This window comes from Mobula hypostoma, chromosome 2 (genome assembly GCF_963921235.1).
Source record: "Mobula hypostoma chromosome 2, sMobHyp1.1, whole genome shotgun sequence".
NCBI classification, from domain to species: Eukaryota; Metazoa; Chordata; class Chondrichthyes; order Myliobatiformes; family Myliobatidae; genus Mobula; species Mobula hypostoma.
Genome location: NC_086098.1, coordinates 86,165,241 through 86,186,726, shown reverse-complemented (window position 1 = coordinate 86,186,726; position 21,486 = coordinate 86,165,241). Strand labels below are relative to the sequence as shown.

The window sequence follows — 21,486 nt, the reverse complement described above, 5'->3', positions numbered from 1 at the left end:
CCCACTGCTTATCGGGATTTGTAGTCCAACTGTTGGCCCCAATGCAGGAGTAGGGCGACTGCACACTTCTCCCAGACACGCTCATCAGTCTTGGCAAGTCTCCGCAGTCATCATTTTTCCGTTAGTATTAATAATAACCTCTTCCTAGAGATGCTGCCTGGACTGCTGTGTTCACCAGCAACTTTTATGTGTGTTGCTTAATAATAACGAACTCGTTTTGGTTTGTATATTCTACAAATGCATCTGGGCCAGTCAGGCGAATTGGGTGTACATGTGCAAATTCAGTTGGAATCTGGAGTCAAATTGTGAGGTTTAACTTATCACAGGATAGTGGCCCGAGTTTTAAAACTAACAAAATGGAGACAAAGAGACTGCAGATACAGGAATTTGTACAACACACAAAGGCGGAGAAACTCAGCAGCTCAGGCAGCATCTTCGGTGGGAAATGGGTCGGCACTGGGTCGAGTCCAGATGAAGGTCTCTGCTCGAAACGTCCACTATCTGTTTTCCTTCATAGATGCGGCCTGACCTGCTGAGTTTCTCCAGCTTTTTGTCCGAAGTTTTCAAAGTAGCAGTATGCCACAAAGCTGAAATGGAAGCAAACCAAAATTAGTCAAGGACTGAGCCAGAGGGTATAATTTACCATATTTATAAATATGAAATTCCGATATTGTTGCTGTAGCCATGGAAGCTGAAATTATTTTCTGGGGAGACTAAATCATTGTGCCTCAACAGGACAACATTTTACATTTGCCTATAAGAACAGCAGTAAGCTACATGGTCAATGTAAAATCCGTCGCAGTTACTACCACTAGTCAAGTTTATTGTCATTTAACTACATACATATATATAACGTATATAACCATATAATGTATATAGAAATGGGACAACGTTTCTCTGATCCAGGTTGTAAAGCACAATAGCACACATAACACACGATAACTTATGAAAGTGAGGATAAAATTTACAGATGAATCACACATAACTAACAAACTAAGATGCATAATTTTAAATATTGCAAGGTACGGAACAGATTAACATGTATTCGAGTACGATACGGCTGGGAATTTAGAGGTCTAAAGGCCTGGGGGAAGAAACGGTTTCCCATTCTAACCGTTCTTGTTTTTATGCATCGTAGTCTCCTGCTTGATACTAGAAAGTCAAAGAAGATGCTGGATGGATGGGTGGGATCCTTAATAATACTAAGAGCCCTGCATACGCAGCGCTCCGGATAAATGTCTCCGATGGATGGTAGGGAGACCCCTATTATGCTCTCAGCTGTTCTCACAGCCCTTTGTAGGGACTTCTGCTCCTATACCAGATGGAGATGCAACTTGTCAGGACTCTCTCAATGGTGCTCCTGGGAAACGCAGTTAAGATGGGGGCCGCTATTTTCAACATTATCTTGAGGCACCCAGTTTCAACAGCTTTTCTCCAGAGAATGCCAGGAAAGTGTTCCAGTGTCTGCAATTAGTCCACTGGTGAACTTCATAAATCTGGACATTCCAGGTATATTTACTGTTATTGAAACACGAGAAAGTCTGCAGACGCTGGAAATCCAAAGCAACGCATACAAAACGCAGGTGGAACTCAGCAGGTCAGCCAGCATCCATGGAAAAGAATATAAACAGTGGGTATTTGCCGCCTTCAGGACTGAGGGATTGCCGGCATAAAAAGGTGAGAGAGGGGAAAGAGGTTAGCTGGAAGGTGATATGTGAAGCCAGGTGGATGGGAAAGGGCAAGTGCTGGAGAGGACAGAACCCGACTGGGGAGGAGAGTGGACTATATGAGAAAGGAAAGGAGGAGGGGACCCGGGTGGAAGTAATAGACAGGTGAGAAGAAGTAAAAGGTCGGGGAGGGAGTAATATGTTCACCGGAATGAGAAATCGATATTCGTGACATCGGGATGGAGGGTACCCAGGTTGGAATGCTCCACCCTGAGGGTGACCTCTTCTTGGCACACAAGGAGGCAATGGATTGATACGTCGGAACGGAAATGGGAATTAAAATGTCTGGCCAAGTCTCGCTTGTAGCGGATGGTACGGAGGAGCTCGACGAAGCGGTCCGCCAAATTACAATGGGTCTAAACAGCCCTTCCGGGTGGGGCAGCAATTCACGTGCGAATCTGCTGAGGTTGTCTATTATGTCCAGTGCTCCTGACGAGGCCGCCTCTACATTGGTGATCCTTACACTAGTGTACTGGATCTGACGTTAAACAATTGAATTGTATTGAATGCTTTGACGTAGATGATACGATGACGTCATAGGAATACAATTCCCACTTGGATAATTATTGGGATGATTTGTTCTTATAGCCGCATCCATAGAAAGTTATATGTAATTGATAGTGGTTCTAGAAAACTCATTAAAAGAGCCACTCGAAAAAAAATTAACTTCTACTTAGAATCATGGACAGAGAGGGTGCGTGAGTGTTGCAGTGCTATTGACGTTTAGGAATACAGTACTGTATAATAGAACACTGCGGAAAGCATTGACTGTGAATTGTAAGGGATTTGCACCGTTTATTCTCGTAAATATTTTTACTATGAATAAAGTTTAGATTGATTTAAAAAATCGGACAGGATTGTATCCAGTCAGCAAAAGAACTCTTCCTTACTTTGCGTCTGGTTCTGATGCGTGCTTGGTACCATGCACATCTAGGCTCGTCGAGGATTAATGACGACTTTTGTTTGCTGACATTACAGAAATGTTTACTGTGACGATTCTTTATTTAGTTTTGCATCGTTCTCAGCTAGGCAATGTCTTCATCAGAAACAGGAGATCAAAATCTTGGGCGGCGCTATTCCAGCCGTTTACAAATTTATAAAGTTTACGAGCAAATCTGGTTTTTGTAATTAACATTGTGCCCAGGACGTTTGTAGCATTACGTAATTTAATCCGAGCACAGTACATCTCTCCAAATAGTCAAATTGATAAAAAATGAAAAGCTATTTCAATTTTAAATATCTCAATATAATTTTGATACATAATTCAGAAGATCAACAGGTTATCTGAAAAAAGTGAAAGTTTTAGAGAGGCGTCTATGTGTCTCTAGTATATCCCACTGATTATTCTACACACTTTATACTTTATACTTTATTGTCGCCAAACAATTGGTACTAGAACGTACAATCATCACAGCGATATTTGATTCTGCGCTTCACACTCCCTGGATTACAAATATTAAATATTATAAATATTAAAAATAGTTAAAATTAGTAAATATTAAAAATTTAAATTATAAATATAAATTTAAGACCACACCTGGAGTATTGTGTGCAGTTTTGGTCCCCTAATCTGAGGAAAGACATCCTTGCCATAGAGGGAGTACAAAGAAGGTTCACCAGATTGATTCCTGGGATGGCAGGACTTTCATATGAAGAAAGACTGGATGGACTGGGCTTGTACTCGTTGGAATTTAGAAGATTGAGGGGGGATCTGATTGAAACGTATAAGATCCTAAAGGGATTGGACAGGCTAGATGCAGGAAGATTGTTCCCGATGTTGGGGAAGTCCAGAACGAGGGGTCACAGTTTGAGGATAGAGGGGAAGCCTTTTAGGACCGAGATTAGGAAAAACTTCTTCACACAGAGAGTGGTGAATCTGTGGAATTCTCTGCTACAGGAAACAGTTGAGGCCAGTTCATTGGCTATGTTTAAGAGGGAGTTAGATATGGCCCTTGTGGCTACGGGAGTCAGGGGGTATGGAGGGAAGGCTGGGGCGGGGTTCTGAGTTGGATGATCAGCCATGATCATAATAAATGGCGGTGCAGGCTCGAAGGGCCGAATGGCCTACTCCTGCACCTATTTTCTATGTTTCTAAATCATAAATAGAAAAATGGGAAGTAAGGTAGTGCAAAGAAACCGAGAGGCGGGTCCGGATATTTGGAGGTACGGTCCAGATCCGGGTCAGGATCCGTTCAGCAGTCTTATCACAGTTGGAAAGAAGTTGTTCCCAAATCTGGCCATACGAGTCTTCAAGCTCCTGAGCCTTCTCCCAGAGGGAAGAGGGACAAAAAGTGTGTTGGCTGGGTGGGTCGTGTCCTTGATTATCCTGGCAGCACTGCTCCGACAGCGTGCAGTGTAAAGTGAGTCCACGGACGGACGGATCCATAGAGGTTATGAAATAAAACACGGATATGAAATGCTGTTCTTTCCTAGGGATGCCAAGGTTTTTTTGTGCGGGGGAGGGGTTGTTTTTTGGGGGATCGATGTTCTTGTTCCGTTTTGTGAGGGGGAGGACAGTTTGTGGCTGATGATCGGGATGCCGTTCATTTTTGTGCGGGAGGGGGTTGATGTTTCTGAACGACGATCATGTTCTTTCTTTGTTTCGTGGCTATCTGGAGAAGATAAATCTCAGAGTTACTTTGATAATAAGTGAACGTTTGGATGACTACATTCTGAAGGCAGCACGGTAGCGGCACGCTGTAAGATCGGGGTTCTATTCTCGCCGCTACCTGTAAGGAGTTTGAAGTTCTCCCTGTGACTGTGCGAGTTTCCTCCGGCGATTGGAAAAATGGCGTTTGGCATTTACAGTACTGTGTTCTGGCCTTCATGTTACATTTTTTAAATAAATGGATATGGACACATGTTCACATCGCCACCAGGGAAGGCTTTACAGCCGGGAATCCGTTAGTGGTAGGGATCCATGGCATAAAACAATTGGGAATCCCTGATTTACGAGTTTATCGCTATTCTCTAAAGAACAGCTAAGGAGTATCCTTATTGATGAACTTAGTTTTTTTTTGAAGGATAGATGTGTGGAAGATGTCGACGTATAGCACCCTCGCCGGAGTCAGAAGCTCTTGGATTCAAGATACACTCACACTTGAACACTTGAGGCTGAACTGATCATCCTACTGCAGAATGAAAGAGATGCCACCCTGTCACGGACCCTGCCGTCTATAAAAAGTGTAGTGCCCAGAACTAACTGAATATTCCAGCTCAGCTAACATTAACCTTTGAAGAAAGGGAAGGCATATACATTTAAGTTGTCAAGTTTTTAATAATGGGAATATACCAGGTGCCTGTGTCCATTGCTCAAACTCTGGGCCTAGAATAAGCACTTTGACCGCTGCATACACCATATACGATACTGTGCACCATGAAATATGTTTATCATCACCTTCCCGTAGAACTCACGTTACACAAGTTCTTAACAGCTCTGAACTATTTTAGCCCCATGCAGCACTTGCCCAATCAGACCGTCTCGCTTATGATTGGCAGACGAATAGATAGCAGGAATAGGGGGAAATCATCCAATGAGAGGGGGGTAAAGGCGGGGATTCCTGGGTCTCGGTCGGACCGCAGGCGACAGACGTCACGGTGATCGCTCGGCGTCCGAATGAGAATTAAACGGCCGCTGCCTGAGGGAGGGAGGACTGGTGCGCGTGCGCGGGTTGTGAGTGCATGAGAGCCGCCCAGTCCCCAGAGAAACGGTGAATGAGTGATGGACCCTCCCCCATTCCCTCAGAACCAGCCGGAGCTGCCTCGGGAAGCGGCTGACATGGCCGGGAGGCAGGCGAACGGCGGGCCGGTGCCCAACACGACGTGCCTGCAGGGCTTGCCGCCCCTGCCCAAGAGCCTGAGCGGCCTGCTGAACTCGAGCGGCGGCTCGTGGCGCGAGATCGAGCGCGTGTACGCCAAGCGCTGCATGATCCAGGAGGACCTGAGCCGGGCCCGCAGTGCGGGCAGCCGGCGCGCCCAGCAGCCCAGCAAGCCGGCCAACCTGGACGCTGCCCTGGCCCTGCTCCGCAAAGAAATGGTGAGTTCAGGGTGCACCGGCATCCTGGGTACCCTGCCTCGGGGGAGCCGAAAGAGGCAAGAGTGCTCTCCGCAACCCTAGGGTGCGGTGGTGCTCCCTGTCCCTGGGGTGCCCACGGTACCAGGCATGTCCTGTGGTGCTCCCTCAAACCTGTGATGCTAGTGGTGTGCTCCCTGCCTTGGGGTGCCTATGGCGCTCCTTGCCCTGGGAACCATGCCCTTTTCTGTAACTCTGGAGGCGAACGATGCCTGTGGTTATTGCTGGCATTTTCCTTGTCCACCCCTGGAGGCGTGCCCTGAAGCTGGCTGTGCGGGTCTGGACATTGTGTGGTTTCATTGCGGCACTTGGGATTGTTCAGTATCAGAGCAAGCTGTTATGAACTCTTTGGGTGGAGCACAACGTAGAGTTGCATCATTTCATGCCTGATGTACATTCTGTGTGGAAGAAATAGAAAAGTTTGCTGTTAAAACAATTTTTCATATTAAACCTGAATTTGGTGAGTTGTGTCACAGGTAATGCTGAAGGTTAACTGCCTGGAATTAAGTGTTTGTTTTGGAGTGCAGTTATTATCCAATCACAAACATACATTTTCATACAAGTGAAGACAATAAATAAATGCACCCATTAGCTAGTTTCTGACTTGTGGAAAATCAGTTTACAGACAACTCTCAAAAAAAGGAACCCTTGTGTAATGCTCACACTACCTGTATACAAATACCAAAAGGCATTCAGATTTTAAAAAAAACAGTTCCACCTAATATATTCCAGATGTTTTAACAGGATCAAAATCTTGGCACAATGTTTATTTTGTTGGAAGAGATAAAGCCCAAGGCTAATTAAACAAGGAAAAAAGATCTGACATTCCTTTCTTGTCATTCTAGTCAATGTATACTGGTACTAGTATCATTCTTTGCGTGATATATCCTCTCTTGCATCCTAGACTAGGTTCAATTCTCAAAATGCTCAGTATTAAATATTATAGCCTGTAAAAAGTTTAACCTTGTTATATACTTTAGCATTCATAGATTGGTTTTCCTTTAGGCTAAATTGCAAATACTTCACACTCGTAGGTGGTATAGTAACTCTTTAACTGGCCACTGCTGGGCATCTGCATCAGTTGGTTTCTATCCTTCTTTCCCTGATCCCAAAATGGATGTTTTGTCCAGTATCAGTGAGCTCTTTCCCATTGATACGCAGAAGTACATGGATCACTGGTTTCTATTTCCATTTGAGGTCTTAACAAATATCTTTCCCAAAGAGTACAAATATGGCTAGAAGCCACAACATGACCTAATGTTTAAAGTAACATGGAACACTACGCCTTGGACAAACTACTGTTTCTGTTTTTATGGAGAGAAGACTCGTCCTTGTTAGCTGCTTAATTGTTGCCTTTTTTCCTGTCTCTCAACAGATTAAATTGTTTACAGATCTTTAGATTCTCTCTTTGGAAATATTTAATTCTTGTATTAATTTCTCTATCACCAATTCCACTTTTCAGGATGAACCCTTTACCTTCTGTCCTGCTCCTTGAATTTCTGTGAAAAGGCTCTATACTTTTTCTTTGTAACTTCTGCTCAATCTGTTGGATATGATTTTCCTTGTTCTGATTTTTCCCAACTGTTTCCTAGCACCTATTTGAGAAGTTCTCCTTTTTGTTTATCAAAGTTAATTTTAACTGCAATTACTCGTTAAACTCGTTCCATTGACAAGTTCATGGCTGAACTGTGATTCGGATTTATGGTAACACACCAAATGCTGGAGGAACTCAGCAGGTCAGGCAGCATCTATGGAGGGAAATAAACAGTTGATATTCTGGGCTGACACCCTTCATCGGGTCTCGGTCCAGAATGTCAGCTGTTTTAAACCTGTCAGTTATTGATATTTCTTTGAGACTGATTCCAGTCAGAATCAACAAATGGTCCTAGATCGTGTTTCTGTGCTGTTCAGCTCTCTAGCACAACATGTCCATACTGACCTAATTGCCCATCTAACACTTAGCCCAGTTATCTGTATCTTTTTAGGACTTGCCTATTTAAGTGTCTGTCTAAATGATTCTTGAATGTAGTGATGGTATTTGACTTCATCAACTCTTTGTGTGGTAATTTTCCTATATGAACCACCTGTTTTTAAAAAGAGAACTTTCCCCTCAAGTCCTTGGTAAAACTCATTGCCTTGTTTTTGATGTAACTGAATTTCTCCTAGATGTCTTGTTGCTGCTACGCCCCAACCCAGATCATGTTATATCCTTTGTATGATTTCAAATAATATTCAAGTTTCTTTCTTACTATGGTTCTAAAATTACTTTTGCAAAGATCCACAGTTTATTAAATATTCCAGCTCCTTGCATTCTCAACTGAATAATATTTATAGTATTCAGTGGAACTTAAATCTGTGAATGTACAGTAGGTATGATATCTACGGTATGTTGGTTACTTCATACTTGGTGTAATTGTACTTCATCTTGCAACACTGGGCTTAATATGAGAATAGTTTTTAAGCATAAATGTATATTTATATTTTGCACAGTTCTTGTAATTTGAGCAAATCTGATCATTACTTTTGCTTTTAACTGTTCTGAAAAGAAAATTAATTCAAATATTGTAAGATCACTTCACAGAATGCAGTAGAAAGCCAAAAATGGGCATGTGTGAAGGATGACAACTTGTAAAAGTAAAATTTCCAAAATGGATTAAATCCGAAGGATCAGCCTACCTCAACATGAATGGCTGAGTTGAGATCTAGTGCCATTAAAACTTAATAATAAATAAACTGTTCACAGACCTTCGGTGAAGGCATTACTTCATCCAGTCTCCTATCTTGCAGTTTGTTCAGTTATTGGAGATCAATATATAATATGATCAGGGCGTTTATCTCTATGACTGATGTTCCTTATCTCAAGAAGCTTGCTGATTGCCTGAGTTCTACTACTCTTGCAACTAGAATTAAGTCATTTCCTTAGATCAATAGTACCACTGTGTCTCTATCTTGCACAAATGCAGCCAAATCTAATGCTGATTTTATTTAAGATCCTCTACAGTCTGCTTTCCCACTTTCATGATCCCAAAATGCTCATAACCATGTTTATACTTTTCTTGTAAGATCTCATTTTCTAGACTACTTAAGGTATATTTCTTTGTCTTGATCTATATTCAATATATTTTAATACTTCTGATCTCAATTTTATCATTGTTCCTCTAAGTTTGTTAGATGACTAAGTAATGTGCACTTAAGCACATTAAGAATGATCTTGTCATACTGTAGCTGTCTTGCATTTAATAACTACCCGATGCTGCTCTGCTGTCCTGTAACTTTCTTTTTCTGATGGGTTAAATTGCCTTTATGCAGTGTCTGCAATTTTTGATAATGGGGAAATGGCCCAAGATCACTGATAATCACAAAAAAACTTTAAGGTTTGGAGGATGTCGGGTATGAAGCTTGGTGGTGAACTTGGGTTTTAAGGAAGAGAGTGAGGTGTAGAAGCTTTGAGGGAATTTCCCTGACAAGGCTAACAGAAGACCCATTGGGACAAGATGGCGGGATGGATAAAAGTTTGCAATGAAAGCTTGGAACAGATTTGTAGGAATAAAATTTAGGGAAGGAGAGGAAAGTTGATTTAAGTCTCTATCAATTTTTGCCCTTTTCCAGTTAATTATTATGTTTTTAAAAAAAGGCTAGCGATCATAGATGGGATTTTTCCTTGTGATTCCAGCAAAATGGTATGTTTGTCTGGAATGATTATTGGACCAAGTTTATTGTATGTTCTGGCAGATCACTAGGGATACAGGAAGTTTCATGGTCAAGGTTTGCACCTTCTGATACACAATATGGCAAGAACTGGTGGAATGGACAGGGATTCGTTTAAAGGCAATAGAAGCTTTCGTCTCAAGGATCTCTGGAAAAAGCTGGGTGGCTAGAAAAAAACTTGGGGCTGAATCTTGTTTGGACCATTTATTCACACTTTCCAAGCTTGCTCTGCAATTGTAATAGAAAGCTGTGGAATTTGGGTTTTTTTTCCAACTACCCCCTTTCTTGCTCCTCCCACCACAATCCCTGTATCTTTCTGGAAAGTGGTGACTAGTTGCAAGAGCACAATTCTGATCTATTTCATCTCCCAGTAAACTTCCTGTGCATGCATTCATTTGAATTTGTTTTAATGTGTCACATTTGAGCTAAGTGAAAGATGTACAAATCACTTAAATTCTATCTCCTTTTTTAATATAACAGGTTGGGCTGCGCCAGTTGGATATGTCGTTGCTCTGCCAGCTGTGGTCTCTTTATGAATCCATTCAGGAATATAAAGGAACAGCTGCAGCAAATTCTGATTGCTCCTATGGATTGGAAAATGGATATTTCGATGAAGAGGAAGAATATTTCCAGGAAAGTGTGGAAAATGGGAAAGCTGACAACTTGGAGACAAATCTCGCAGTGCCTAAAACTCTCAATTCCCGAGACCAGTGGATGCAGGATTCCTTTCACATTACCATATAGAGATGTGCTGCAGTTTTGGCCTTCACGCTGTTTCTAACCAAATACCGTTGTAGATTTTGGAAACTAGTTGAAGTGTGAGGGAGGGGCCCTCAATGTAATCTGGAGAGAAGGTAGAATGGATGCTAGAAAGAGAAAGTTTTAGTAACAAGATTTTATTAGCCAGATTAAGCAGTGTCGTTTTGCAACATTGTACACATTCATGTAAAGATCATTTGATAAGACTGGTACTTAACTGTCTTTTACTCAAAAAGAGCAAATTGCTTTGAGCTAAATACTATTTATTTGTTTTTGGCTAATGCCAAAGCAGGGATTTAAGTTTATTGTTGGGGCCAGGCTTTTTTTTCTAGATGCTGAAGCACTAGAGTTGGGCTGTCATTGGTGGTCTTTGAGAAATCAAAATGGCAGGTTTAATTTTCAAGCGGAGCAAATGAGTTTGTAGGCCTGAACAATATAAACACTGTGATTACCATATTAAGGGCTGAGAACTTTTTCTTAAAATAATTGCAAAGTTGTGGTCACTAAAGAATTAAACTAATCATTCTAGTCATTTTGTATTGGAATGGAAATCCACTCCCTGCCATGTGTAAATAAAATCCAGTTTTGCATGTCAGACTGTCCTGCCCTTCCTGTTTGCAGAGAGATGCAACGGTTTTGGTCTAAAGTAAACTGGAAAGTGATTAAGCTTGTCAGTAGATTTGGAGTGTATTTATGTAAACATGAAGTAGGAATGAATCACACTGATAATTCTGTATTGTTACATTTAACTTTGTGCTCTCCTGTTCTGCACTAATCCAGAAAAAATGTTTTTTTTTAAACCTGGTCTAGTGATCCAAAACACACGCACACTGAAAAATACCTTGTTGGCAAGCTGGAAAGTATAAAGCTGGTGTGAAAGAGTTCCTGGGAATTGTTTAGAAGTAATGATTTAATATTAATTATTACAAAGATATGATGAAATACTTGCATAACTGCTAGTGAATAATAAAAACAAAATAATTAGGTTAGCCCTGAGGTGGTTGTAAGAATGAGTTGATTATAGGATGATCTGAACTTATTAAAACAGCAATGTTTTGCTGCAGAATAAAATTTCTGTGTAAAATAGGAGAGAACCAAATCCCTACAGTTAAATGCAGTGCTGCTGGAGTTGTCATCAGAACCAATCTCTTCCATTTTATTTACTTTATTTTTCTAAACTTCAAAGCCCAGCAAGAGTATACAAATTTCATTAATGGGAATAAGAGTTTTTATACCAAATTTAACTTGTTTTATTATAAATGGAAGACAAACATGCAGCTGGGGCTACTTCACTTAGTGAACTTTCTTAACTATACAGAGCCCTGTATTGAAAATGCAGTTTCTTTCATGGTTTGCAAATCTGTTTTTATAACAAGTCATTTTGTATCTTGAGGTTTGGTGTTTGAAACTGTTAGTTCAGCTTTTTTACTATTTCTAATTTATGAAGTTGGTGCAGAATTATATTAAAAGTTTTGTTTAGGACACTTTAAGAGGATAGAAAATCCAGTTCGATAACTTTTGCACAGCACTTTTGATTTTTTTTTGGACTTGCATTTCAAGTGCTGGCTATCTATATTAAGTTTTCAGACTAGGTACTTGTGCATGGCCTTTTGAGAGTGACTTGTTTTCCTTGAACATTGCAAGGGAATTTAACATCACCTTATCATGCTGACCACTAGAATGTTTTCAAAAAACACAATGACACTTATGATCTATCATTTGTTCTTGCCTCCTACCCATTAACATTTAAGTTCTTGGTGCAATTTTAAGACTTCAGCTGTTGTATTTGTTCTTTAAATGAACTGCAAAATCAACAAGTCTTCCAGTTTACTGTACTGAATGTGTCCAGTAAAGCAGGACTTTTATGCAGCTGGGACGTTCAATATAAAACATGCTTCTTGTCCATTTGCACTTGTATATTTCAGATGTTAGCTCTTGATTGCTTTGCAGTGGTTGTGGTTATGTGAGACTAATCTGCATGCATTGTAATAGGTTCAAAGCTGGGAAGAAAACACTTTGCATCATTACATTTATTAGCAAAGAAAAATAGCAACTCTTGATGCCTAGCCTATTATTGAAGGCACAAATATTGTGTATTTCACATTTTAAACCTATACTGTGATTTTGTTTTAAACCTCACTTTTAAAGATGCAGTGACCAAATACAGAAACCATGTTGAAAAGTGGATGTTTTCTCTAAAGAATAATAAACCTAAACTGGTAACAGGCGTGTTTTTGGTTAAATTGTTTTGCATATGTGGATTTCTTGCATATTTTTACAAGGGGTTTGCTGTGGATGAAACAATAGCAGTGGAGGCATGAGGGAGATGTGATTCAATTTGGAGATAATAGTAACACACACACAATGCTGGAAGAACTCGGCACATCAAGCAGTGTCTGTGGAAAGGAATAAACAGTTGACATTTTGGGCCTTTCTTTTGAGTCTGCCTGACCTGTTGAATTCCTCCAGTATTAAGTGTGTGATTACTCCAGATTTCCAGCATCTGCAGAATCTCTTGTGGTGTAGTCTAGGACCAGGGATCACAGTAAAGGTTAGGTAATTGCAGTATGACATATTTATTCTTGTACTTGAATGCTTCACCTGCATGTTAGTTTTCAGTGGACAGAAGGATGCCCTGATACCTTCACATATCAATGTTTCTCAGTATATCAAAATTTTAAATAAAACTTTGCTTTGCACATTTAATTGAATGACCTTCTATTTCTCCACATTGTATTTAATCTACCACATTTATGCCCACTCTCTCAGCTCATCAGTATCCATATTTTATTTTTATTTAGAGATGCAGTGTGGAATAGACCCATCTAGCCCTTTGAGCCACGCGCCAGCAACCCCTGATTTAACTTGACCTTAATCACAGGACAGTTTACAATAACCTATTGAGTCTTTGGTCTACAGGAGGAAACCTCTGCATTCCTGAGGGTGGGTGCGAGGCAGACAGACTCATTTCAGAAGACACCTTGAAACCTCTCTTGTGTAGCTTGAGTACTAATTGATTATTTCTCACTTGTCTGTGTTTGATTGCATCTTGCCCTTTACATCTAACTGCTCAATCTGCAAACCTTTCCTCGTCTGTTTATTGTAATCAACAACAGCCTCAGTAACTGTTCCTTCCACGTCTCAATATAAAATCATTCAATGTATTGTGAACAAGACTATCCAATGATTTACTGTTCATGAATTTATTTGTCACATGTACTGTACATCACAGCATATGAAATGTGTCATTTTACATCAACATCCAATACAGTCTAAGGATGCGCTGGGAGCAGCCTGCAAGTGTCGCCATGCTTCTGGCGCCAACCCAGTATGCCCACAACTTACTAACCTGTCCGTCTTTGGAATGCGGTAAGAGGAAACCGGAGCATCCAGTGGAAACCCATGTACAAACTCCTTACAGAAGCAGTGGGAAATGATCCCCGATGGTGGGTTCTGTAATACATTATGATAGTGACCACATTGCCATGCACAACTTCATACACTGTTATGCAAGTAGAGTGCACTGTTATGCAAGTAGAGAAATTATGAGTGCCAATCATTTGTTATTCTGCCATATTCATAATATCAAGATGGCTTGGAGCGGAGTAATAGTTAGAGGTACTACCTAACGTCTCCAGCAACCTGAATTCAATCCTGTCCTTGGATGCTCTCTGTGTAGAAATTGCATATTCTTCCTGAGATGTAAAAGTTTATGCTAGTTGCTCTGGTTTTTCCTATTTCTCAATGTGCTGATGGTTAATTGGCTACTGTAAATTCCACCTTGGAGAAGGTTAGAGGTGGGAAAAAGAGATGAGCTTTACTAGTAACATGTACATCTAAACATACAGTGAACTGTGTCGTTTGTGTCAAATCAGCAAGGATTGTGCAAGTGCTGCCACATTTTGGGCTCCAATATAACATAACTAACTCTAACTTGTGCATCATTGGACTGTGGGAGGGAAACTGGAGGAAACTCATATGGTCATGGGGAGAACATGCAAACTCCTTACAGTCAAGGCAAGAATCGAACTCTGATCTTACAAATGGTGCTGTAAAGCGTTGTGCTAACCACTACGTTACCATGCTGCTCCAAAGAGTGTAAATGGAGATAAAACCCTGCAGCTTTTACTCTGTTATAAGGAAACAAGATGAAGAGGAATGAGACTAATGGGTTTATACTGTTGGTAGCTAGAATGGACCTGATGAACCAAATGGCCTCCATTTTGTAAGTAAACAGGAGCAAATTAATTGATTGGAACTGAGTTTGGTGGGTTTATTCTCTGAATGTTCCGGTTCTTTGTTTAAATCTAACAGTGTCCTTGGTTTAGGCAGATACTGACGGGAAATAATCTGAGAGCCGCAACTGGTGATTAGCTAGAAGTTGATGATCTCGATTTAAAAAAAAGTAAACCCAGCCTAATCCCAAGAATCATCATTTTTAGAGCAGGGTGTGACTTGTATACTGGTAATCTTGCGGTTTTGCTTACTTTTACTATTTGAATAGTGATGCTTTCTGATTTTAGAAAGTATAGAGGCTTAATTTTAGCATATTTCAAATGTTTTTTTGGGGGGGGGGGGAACTGGTGTTTTCCTGTTTTTCTGTGTTGTCTTCCTGTTTGTGTTCCTGTTTTGATGGATCTCACCAGGGTGGATGTGGACAGGATATTTCTTCTTGTGGGAAAATCTAGGATTAATGGTATATCAGAAACACTCTGCAGATGCTGGAAATCCAGGGTGACATACACAATGCGGAAGGAAATGAAGAAGTCCCGATTAACAGTCCCGTCTTGAAACATTGACTCTTTAGATGCTGCCTGACCTGAGTACCTCCAGCATTTTGTGCTTGTTGCTTTAGAATTGCTGGTCACAGTTAGAAGAATAAGAGACTGTCCTCTGAAAAACTACAATGAAGTAGTCTTTTCCTTCAGAGGGTAGTGAGTTTTTAGAACTGTTAAAGAGTGGTGGAAGCAGAATATCTTGACATCTTTAAGGCAGAGATAGATTCTATGAGAAAGAATAAAAGATTATTGGAAGTAGACAGGAATGCAGAATTAAGGCTACATTTTGATGAACTAGGATCTGAGTGAATGGCGGGGTAGACCTGAGGGGACGAGAGACCTAGTCCTCCTGATTTATTTGTTCATGTATATGTGCTGGAAAGGCTAGCATTTAATGGCCAGCAATTAATTTTATAAACAGCTACAAGGAGTGCTAGCAAAATCTGACACGCATTCATCTATTGTCCCTGCAAGGGATAATAAAGCAGATAGGAATAAATGTTAGGGTGAAGAGAGAGGTTTAATGACTATTAAAGGGAAAAGGCAGAGCTTTAAGGGAATTCCAGAGTTTACTGTCTTGGCACAACTGTTAGTGATGTGATAAGATCTTGGAATGATAAAGAGCCTATGTTTGAAGGAACACATATTTCCGATAGGGCTAGAATTTGTAAAAGCAAGCTGAGCGAGTTTTCAAGCGATTTAAAAATGAAGGGGGGGGGAGGAGAAAAGAGGAAGTTGCTGATCTGTAAAATGCTCTCCATTATATAATGTCTCCATTAACTCTTGTATTCACTGTAACAACAGTGTTGGAATGAGAGAATGTACAGATAAGGTACCAATTAAACAGACTTGATTTGTCCTGGAAGAGTTCAAGGCACCCGAGGTGTCAGCCGTGCGTATTCTGGCGAGAACATCATATTTCATCATATTCCTGACTTCAGCCTTGCAGAGGGATTGGGGGAATTGGGAGAGAGGAGCTGGATTGATCTTAAAGTAGGTTAAAGGGTTGGCGCAACATAGTGGGCCAAATTGCTTGTACTGTACTGTGCTGTATTGTCCATTCCAAGGCTGACTGCAGTAGTCCTGTAACTCGTCCATTTGTGTTTCTGCTCAGTGTTGACTTCCCGATGTTGATTTGACAGGGCGAGATGTTTTAGGAACAGCTTCCCTTCAGCCATCAGATTCCTGACTGGTCCATAAAGCAATGAATAGTTCCTCACTATTCCTCTTTCCATCAGATTTCCGACTTGGTTGTGAAAATCTAAAAAAAATGTCAAGGACGAGAGATTAGGCTGGAGATTATTACTTGGGTGGTATTAGACTTTTACCAGCCCACGACTGAAAGTTGTCCTGATATTTTTCAGAGTTTTTATTGTTTTCTGAGCAAACTGTACAGATGGGTAGTTGAATGGTGCCATCTAGTGGGAGGCACCGCAAATGAAGCTGTAAAAGCAATTGGAATGCGGAGACTCCAAATTTACAGTACAGCAACACACAAAATGCTGGAGGAACTCAGCATGTCTGGCAGTCTGGGAATGAACAGTCGATATTTCAAGTTGAGATCCTTCATCTGTACTGGAAAAGAAGGGATAGAAGTCAGAATAAGAAAGTGGCATGCAGAACTTTGCTCTGATCAAATAGTCATTTAACTTTGTTTATAGCGTGCTAATTCCCTTTTTAACGTGATACAGTTCTATGAATGTTCTTAATAACAAAATTACAAAAAAGGTGCAAAATGTATTATTTATAATCTGTTTAGATTCAGATTTATTTATCTCATGTACATGGAAATATACAATGAAATAAGTCGTTCAAAGTAAATTTATCATCAAAGAGTATGTGTGTGTGTATATATCACAGTAAATATCAAGAAACATAACAGAATCAATGAAAAACTACACACAACAAAGATGAATAAAACACCAATGTGCAAAAGACAGCTGTGCAAAGACAGAAAGAGAAAACATTATCATAATAATAAATATGCTAACAATTTCAAGAACATGAGTTATAGAATCTTTGAAAGTGAGTCCAGAGATTGTGGAATCATTTTAGTAACCATTCAATTGTGTTAATCATTCAGAAATCTGATGGTGGAGAGGAAGAAGTTTCTAAATTGTTGAGTGTATTAAGGCCATACCAAATTCCCTCAAACTCCAAACGAAGTAGAGCTGTTGGCATGCTGAATTTGTGATTGTATCAAAGTGTTGGGTGCAGGATAGATTGAGATTTCCCTTTCCAAAGTCTGCAGTCAATTCCTTGGTCTTACTGAAGTTAAGTACAAGATTGTTGTTGCAACACCACTCAACGAGCTGAACTACCTCCCTCCTGTATGCTACCTCATCACCAGCTGAGATTCAGCTATTTGTTTCTCGAAAAAGGTTTTTTAAAAATTTTGTAAGATATTATTGATTCTGTGTCAACCCAGGACCTGCGCATTTTAATTAAAATCAGGTTCATTATCACTGAAATAGTGGCAGCAACACATTACAAGACATGAAAAATTATTATAACCTCCAATACAAGTAAATAGTGCAAAAAAGGAATCGTGAGGAACCACTCATTGCTTCATGGACCAGTCGGAAATCTGATAGCTGCAGGGAAGTTGTTCCTAAAACATTGAATGTGAGTCTTCATGTCTTCATGTTCCTGTACCTCCTCCCTGATGGTAGTAATGAGATGAGCGCTTAGCCTAGGTGGTGAAGATCCTTATCTAAGAAAGAAAATGCTGGCATTACAGAGGGTCCAGAGAAGGTTCATCAGAATTATCCCAGAAGTTAAAGGGTTAATAATGTATGAGGAGCATTTGATGGCCCTAAGCCTGTACTAACTAGAGTTTAGGAGAACAGGGGAGATCTCATTGAAACCTATTGAATTTTGAAAGGCCTAGATAGAGCAGACAGAGAGAGGATGTTTCCTATAGTCGGTGGGGGCGGGGGGTGGTGTCTAAGACTAGAAGGCACGCTTCAGAATAGAAGGATGTCCTTTTAGGATAGTAATGAGGAATTTCTTTAGCCAGAGTGATGAATCTGTGGAATTCATTACCACAGATTACTGTACAGGTCAAGTCATTGAATATAGCAAAAGCAGAGGTTCTTGATTAGTAAGGGTGCCAGAAGTTATGGGGAGAAAACAGCAGAACGTACCTGAGAGGGTTGATAAATCAGGCATGTTGGAATGGTGGCACAGACTTGATGAGCTGAATGACCTAATTCTGTTCCTATGCATTATGGTGAGCTAGCTATCTCAATACTCTACTGACCAGCCTCCTCTTCAGCTCTACATATATCTAACTCTGCTGTCAGCACACTTATTTCAACCATGTGAATTTATCCTTCACTCTATTGACCTGCATTGGCTCACGGTATAAAAACATCTCATTTTGAAAAGTTACCAATTTTAAATCCAAACAAGCACACACACAGCATCTCTTAAGTTTGTCTAGGTACTCAGTGCAAGAAGAAAGAGGGATGTTGTTGGGAATGTGCAAGGGAACAGAATACAGGGAGCTAAAATAAGGGATGGAATTATGGAAAGCTAGCAGAGACTCAGTGGGCTGAATGAACTCCTAACTCATTCTGAATTATAAAACATAAGAAGGAAAAAAATTCCAAACCCTAGACTTCATAGATGCTGGAAATTCAGAGCAACACGCACAATATGCTGGAGGAACTCAGCAGGCTATACAGTATTAGTGGAGGGGAATAAACATCGATGTTCAGTCTGAGACCCTTCAGCAGCAAAGTACTGTACAGATAAAAACATCCCAAAAATGTCATCAAAATTGTACTAATAGGTCATTCAATTCAACCTGTTCATGGATATAGAACATAGAATAGTACAGCACAGTACAGGCCCTTCGGTCCACAATGTTGTGCTGACCCCTAAACACTGCCTCCCATATAAACCCCCACCTTAAATTCCTTCATATATCTGTCCAGTAGTCTCTTAAATTTCATTAGTGTATCTGCCTCCACCACTGACTCAGGCCGTACATTCCATGCACCAACCACTCTCTGAGTAAAAAGCCTTCCTCTAATATCCCCCTTGAACTTCCCACCCCTTACCTTAAAGCCATGTCCTCTTGTATTGAGCAGTGGTGCCCTCGGGAAGAGGCGCTGGCTCTTGAAGAGAATGTGTGGGGAGATAATTCAAAATGCAGAGATGCAAAGGGACTTGAGAGTCCTTGTGCAGGATACCCTAAAGGTTAACCTCCAGGTTGAGTCAGCGGTGCAGAAGGCGAATGTTGGCATTCATTTCTAGAGGTATAGCATATAAGAGCAGGGATGTGATGTAAGGCACTCGTGAGACCACACTTGGAATATTGTGTGCAGTTTTGAGCTCCTTATTTTAGAATGGATATACTGACATTGGAGAGGGTCCAAAGAAGATGCACAAGAATGATTCCAGGAATGAAAGGGTTACCATATGAGGAACGTCTGGCAGCTATTGGGCTGTATTCCCTGGAGTTCAGGAGAATGAGGGGGGATCTCATAGAGACATTCCGAATGTTAAAAGGCCTGAACAGATTAGATATGGCAAAGTTATTTCCCATGGTAGGGACATCTAGGACAAGAGGGCACGACTTCAGGATCAAAGAACATCCATTTAGAACAGAGTTGCAGAGAAATTACTTTAGTCAGAGAGTGGTAAATCTGTGGAATTTATTGCCACAAGCGGCTGTGGAGGCCAAGTCATTGGGTGCATTTAAGGCAGAGATAGATAGGTTCTTGATTAGCCAGGGTATCAAAGGATATGGGGAGAAGGCAGGGGGTGAGGATGACTGGAAGAATTGGATTAACCCATGATTGAATGGCAGAGCAGACTCGATGGGCTGAATGGCCTACTTCTGCTCCTACATCTTATTGTCTTATGGTCACCAGAGACATGCTGTTGCTATGGTCCCTGGGCTTCTTTGAATGATCTGTGCCCTGTATTAAAGAGAGTAACTGCAAGTGGAAGTCGTTGTTTTAGAAACATAGCAGCCAATTAATTTCGCAAACAACAGGAATTCTGCAGATGCTGGAAATTCAAGCAACACACATCAAAGTTGCTGGTGAATGCAGCAGGCCAGGCAGCATCTCCAGGAAGAGGTGCAGTCAACGTTTCAGGCCGAGACCCTTCATCAGGACTAACTGAAGGAAGAGTGAGTAAGAGATTTGAAAGTGGGAGGGGGAGGGGGAGATCCAAAATGATAGGAGAAGACAGGAGGGGGAGGGATGGAGCCAAGAGCTGGACAGGTGATTGGCTAAGGGGATATGAGAGGATCATTGGACAGGAGGTCCGGGAAGAAAGACAAGGGCGGGGGGAACCCACAAAGTCTCATTCAGCAGTGATAAGATTAGTCACTGGAAACACGGAAGACTGCGAGAGCTGGAACTGGGAACCACAAAAGATCTGCTGGAAGAACTCAGTGGGTCAAGCAACATCTGAGAGAGGAAAGGAATTGTCAAGGTTTGGGATCATGCCCTGTAATGTTGACTATTCCTAGAGTTCTTCCAGCAGATTGTTTGATGCATGAGACTAGTTAAGTTTCAAGATTGTTTATTGTCATTCATCCAGTACGCAAGTGTAAAGGACAAAATGATTGTTACTCTGGATCTGACGTAGCATAGAGGATACAAAAAAGGTCATAAATATAAATACATCATAGTAGTGCAATCACTTGAGTCCAGTAAGATTCTCTCCTAAGCGGTTGTCTATGGGTGGGTCCTCAGATAGCTGTAGAGGCTGATCCAGGATCCACATATTCTGTTAGAGTGGATTCCCTTATAAACACATACTGTTAGCTTATATACTGATTGTACATAACATTACACTAGGTATGGGAGCATCTGACAGGAAATTATAAATTGGTGGTGCTGGGGTGGGTTTGCAGGGAGAGCTGTTGATTAGCCTTACAGCATGGAGAAAGTAACTGATTTTCAGTCTGGTGGTCCTGACATGGATGCTGCTTAACCTTCTCCCTGATGGGAGCGGGACAAACAGTCCATGAGCAGGCTGGGTGGAATCTTTCATGATATTTCTGGCCTTCCTGTATATACTGTATGTTCTTGATGGTGGATAGTCATAGTCATAGTCATAGTCATACTTTATTGATCCCAGGGGAAATTAGTTTTCGTTACAGTTGCACCATAAATAATAAATAGTAATAAAACCATAAATAGTTAAATAGTAATATGTAAATTATGCCTGGAAATAAGTCCAGGACCAGCCTATTGGCTCAGGGTGTCTGACCCTCCAAGGGAGGAGTTGTAAAGTTTGATGGCCACAGGCAGGAATGACTTCCTATGACACTCTGTGTTGCATCTCGGTGGAATGAGTCTCTGACTGAATGTACTCCTGTTCCCACCCAGTACATTATGCAGTGGATGGGAGACATTGACCAAGATGGCATGCAACTTAGACAGCATCCTCTTTTCAGACACCACCATGAGAGAGT

The 21,486-nt window shown here is 41.0% G+C and overlaps 1 protein-coding gene across 1 annotated transcript; it reads left to right on the top strand.

The window, feature by feature from the left end:
• The first annotated feature begins 5,323 nt into the window (after positions 1-5,323).
• fam89a (family with sequence similarity 89 member A) lies at positions 5,324-12,980 on the top strand. The gene is made up of 2 exons (XM_063071733.1): positions 5,324-5,763; positions 9,988-12,980. Exons 1-2 carry the CDS (start codon positions 5,449-5,451, stop codon positions 10,249-10,251), a joined length of 579 nt encoding a protein of 192 aa, XP_062927803.1. The 5' UTR covers positions 5,324-5,448; the 3' UTR covers positions 10,252-12,980.
• Positions 12,981-21,486: the final 8,506 nt, after the last annotated feature.